Source organism: Octodon degus, unplaced genomic scaffold (assembly GCF_000260255.1).
Source record: "Octodon degus isolate 3935 unplaced genomic scaffold, OctDeg1.0 scaffold00276, whole genome shotgun sequence".
Classification (NCBI taxonomy): Eukaryota; Metazoa; Chordata; class Mammalia; order Rodentia; family Octodontidae; genus Octodon; species Octodon degus.
Genome location: NW_004524852.1, coordinates 1,820,525 through 1,824,244, shown reverse-complemented (window position 1 = coordinate 1,824,244; position 3,720 = coordinate 1,820,525). Strand labels below are relative to the sequence as shown.

The following is a 3,720-nucleotide window of genomic DNA, read 5'->3' as shown; positions in this document are numbered from 1 at the left end:
CAAATCCAAACTTGGAGATCTTTGTAGGCTTTGTTGGGAGGTCTGCAGCTTCTTCTTCAGCTGATCGCTTCTCAGCGCTGCGACTGGAACTTTCCCCTCCATTACTGGAAGAAACAGTCTTAGTTTTCACAGGTTTTTCTGCTTCTTCTTCAGGTCCTCCGGTGGCTCCAGCTCGCTTCGACTTCTCAGGCTTCTCCTCTCCCGCCTTTCGGTCCGCCATTTTCCCGGCTGCGGCCTCCCCTCAATTTTTTTCTTTTTAAAACAAGGTTTAAGTCTTTTACTTGCCCAGGTGGGCCTTGAACTTGCAGTCTTCCTGCCTCAGCCTCAGAGTGCTGGGATTAAAGGAATGCGCCAGCATGTCTTGCTATATTTACTAGTTCTAAGGAGTCTTTCATGAGTCTTCTGGTAGAGATTTTTTGGGTCTTTTATGTAAAGGATAATGCCATCTCCAAGTAAGCACTATTTAACTTCTTTCTTTCCTACTTGTATCATTTGTATTTCTCTCTTGGCTAAAGTTTGAGTGCTGTCACCAAAGTCCTATCTCTTATCTCCTTTTTCTTTCCTTCTTTCTGAACTATTCACATTCTTCCATTCTTCTTCCCTCATCCTCTACACAATGATCTTAGCTTTAAGTTACTCTACTTTTTTTTTATCCTAGCTACCTGACAGCAAGCATATGCTGGTATTATAAGACATTCCCTAGTTATTCCTTCCTCTTTTCACTTTACTAATATTCCTAAATTTTGCCTCAATGTTCTCTCAGTCTCCAGTTATTCCAATCTCAAAGAAGAAAACATAAAACTCCTTAACGTTCCTTGTGAAGTACAATTTTAGTAGTGATGCTGGTTACTGATGAAGACACATGCCACATCAGGGGAAAATATCACAGAGCGTATGCTTCAGAGACACATCACTTCAAAGTGAGCTGCTGTTACCATAGTGAAGTGCTTCATTACGTTAGATGATAACTTAAGAGGGCCATGAGATTCACACAAAGGGAAAAAGCTTCTCCAGAGGGTAGCTAACCTGAATGTTATTTCCTTGGGGAAAAAAGGTTTTTCCCATTCAAGTTTCCATATAGCTCCCTATGTAAGCCAGCAAGTACAATTCATTCTTTTAAGAAAAACAACAGGGGCCAGAGAGATAGCTCAGGAGAATAAGCACTTCCCTGGCAGGAGCAAGGGCCTGAGTTCAATCCCTGGTTCCACCAAAAAAAAAAAAAAAAGAAAGAAAAAGAAAAAAGGAAAACAAACCTTCATAGCTCTTGATAACCTACAGGATACAGTTCAGGATCTTTAGCCTAGTATACAGAGACTTCCATCATCTAGCTAGTGTCTACTTCTCTAGCCTCAACTTTTACTATTTCTTACTTTACTCTTTAAAAATTTTAATAATTTCAACTATGTGTAGTTTTCTACACTATAGTTCAGTTTTGTTTTGCAGTAGTAGGGCCTAAACCTAGGGCTTGGCACTGAGCTACAGCCTCAGCCTTCTTAAATTTTTTTTTATTTTGAGACAGGATCTTGTTAAGCTGCTAAGTTTCCCAGGCTGGGCTTGTACATGGAATCCTTCTACCTCAGTCTCTCAAGAGTATTAGAATTACAGGAGTATGCCACTGTGCTCACCTCTACCATGCTTTCATGATACATTTTTCAGTTTCTGCTGTTGTCTGAAACTGAAATGACCTTTCCTATCTTATAAACTTGGCAAACTCTAGTTCATTATCCAAAAAATACTCCATCGATATCTTTTTCTGTGAAGTCTTCCTTGACTAAAGCACACTATCCTGAGTCTTCTGGGGATGTATGTAACTACATATATTGTGAGGGTTTTGTTTTGTTTGTTGAGATATGATCTCACTATTCCAGCCTTGTCTTGAACTCACTATGTAGCCTAGGCTGGCCTCAAACTTGTGGCTATAATCTTGCCTCAGCCTCCTGAGTTCTGGGATAACAGGCAGGCAACCATGCCCAGCTCCCTAGTAAGTTTTTTGGTTTTGTTTTGTTTTCTTTTTTACACAGGGTCTCACTATATTGCCCAACCTGGCCCTGAATTCCTGGGCTCAAATGACACTCCCGCCTGAGTCTCCTAAGTAGCTAGAAGACAGGTACATATTATTACATCCAATCTGCAGGCTCTCCTAAGCATTTTTGTTTTCTGTGAACTCACTATATAGTCCAGGCTAGCCTCCAACTCAAGATCCTCCTACCTCAGCCTCCCAAGTGCTAGGATTATAGCCATATACCACCATGCCTGGACTCCCAGCACTGCAAACAAAACAAAATTAATCTTAAAATCTCCTTTTTAAGGCTTAATAGTTAAAAGAATTTGGCCACATTATTCTCTCTGAGTTAGTTTACTCACTTGTAAAATAGCTATATCAATAATTTCACCTAGGACTTGGCACAAGTGAAAAGACTTCACAAATCTTTTTTGTTTTGAGACAGGGTTTCACTATGTAGTTCAGGCTAGCCTTGAACTCATAGTGATCCTGTGTCAGCCTATAAAGTGCTGGGATTCAGGTATGTGCCACTATACCCAGCTAAATGCATTTTTAAACTACAAGGTCATCATTATCATTATTGCTGTCACCATCATTTCAGACCCACTGTGGCTTTTTCTACCATACACTTCAAAAATACTGATAAGTACCTGTTGGTATTCAAGTAATAGGCTTGCTAAATTGTTTAGCACCATTTTTTATTAATGGGCTCCAATTTCCAAAATTGACAGTTTCCCAAAGTAGACACACCACCACTGGCCTAACAAGTAATTTTTATCCTAAGTCAAACAGAAATAGTTAATCACTGTATCTAGATTAAAAACATTTTTGATTGAATCTAAAAACAAATTACCCACCCATAGTTACACATTTTTTACAGAAAATATGGCCACAGCTGGTGACAAAGAAATGGGTTCCATCTTTTCGGAAACACTGGTTGCAATGAAACCAATCCATTCTGGAACAGAGAAAGAGAAAGAATGAGGTGGTCCTAGTATAATTATAGCTATTCAAAAATCTATATAAAATTGTTTACTTAGTTTCTGATAGTTTATTGGAATATGAGGACATCATTGTGAACATTCCAATTAGTTCTAAGGAAGTACACACAAAATGAGAGAAATCAGACTCCAGAGTATGCTATGCTAATATATATCTTGGTTCATGAACTTAACTTTATTCTACTTTTTTTAAATTTTTTTAAGACAGGGTCTCACTATGCAGTTCAGGCTGGCCATAAGCTCACTTTGTAGCCCAGGCTGGTCTCAAACTTGCAACGATCCTCCTGCCTCAGTCTCCTGAGTGCTGGGATTACAGAATACACACACACACACACACACACACACACACACACACAGGGTGAGACAGAGACAAAGACAAAGAGACAACAGGAAGATAGGGTTGAATTTTTTTTAGATTATGAATATTTGTGTGTTGCTTTACTTTTTTAATTTTCCAAATTTTATGGATTAATTCATGCACAAATATGTAATTAGAAAAACAAAGTCATTCATAAGTTTTCTGTGACACATCAAGAATGGAGGAAAAAGAAGGGCCAGCCAGATAGCTCAGCAAACTAAAGCACCTGTTTAGGCAGACTTCAGGGACCTGGGTTCCATCCCTGGCACCACATGCCATGTAGGCCCCGCCCTGGGAAGGGCTGAGACAGTGATTGAGATTGGGCATGGTGGTGCACACCTGTAACCCCAGAGCTTGGG

At 39.6% G+C, this 3,720-nt stretch overlaps 1 protein-coding gene across 1 annotated transcript in view; it reads right to left on the bottom strand.

The window, feature by feature from the left end:
• Nucleotides 1-2,959, bottom strand: part of Rnf212b (ring finger protein 212B) — a 60,985-nt gene extending 58,026 nt beyond the window's left edge. Inside the window, exon 1 of the mRNA XM_012512806.2 lies at nt 2,860-2,959. Within this exon, the coding sequence (XP_012368260.1) occupies nt 2,860-2,959 (100 nt within the window). The remainder of the gene's footprint in view (nt 1-2,859) is intronic.
• Between the last annotated feature and the right edge of the window lie 761 nt (nt 2,960-3,720).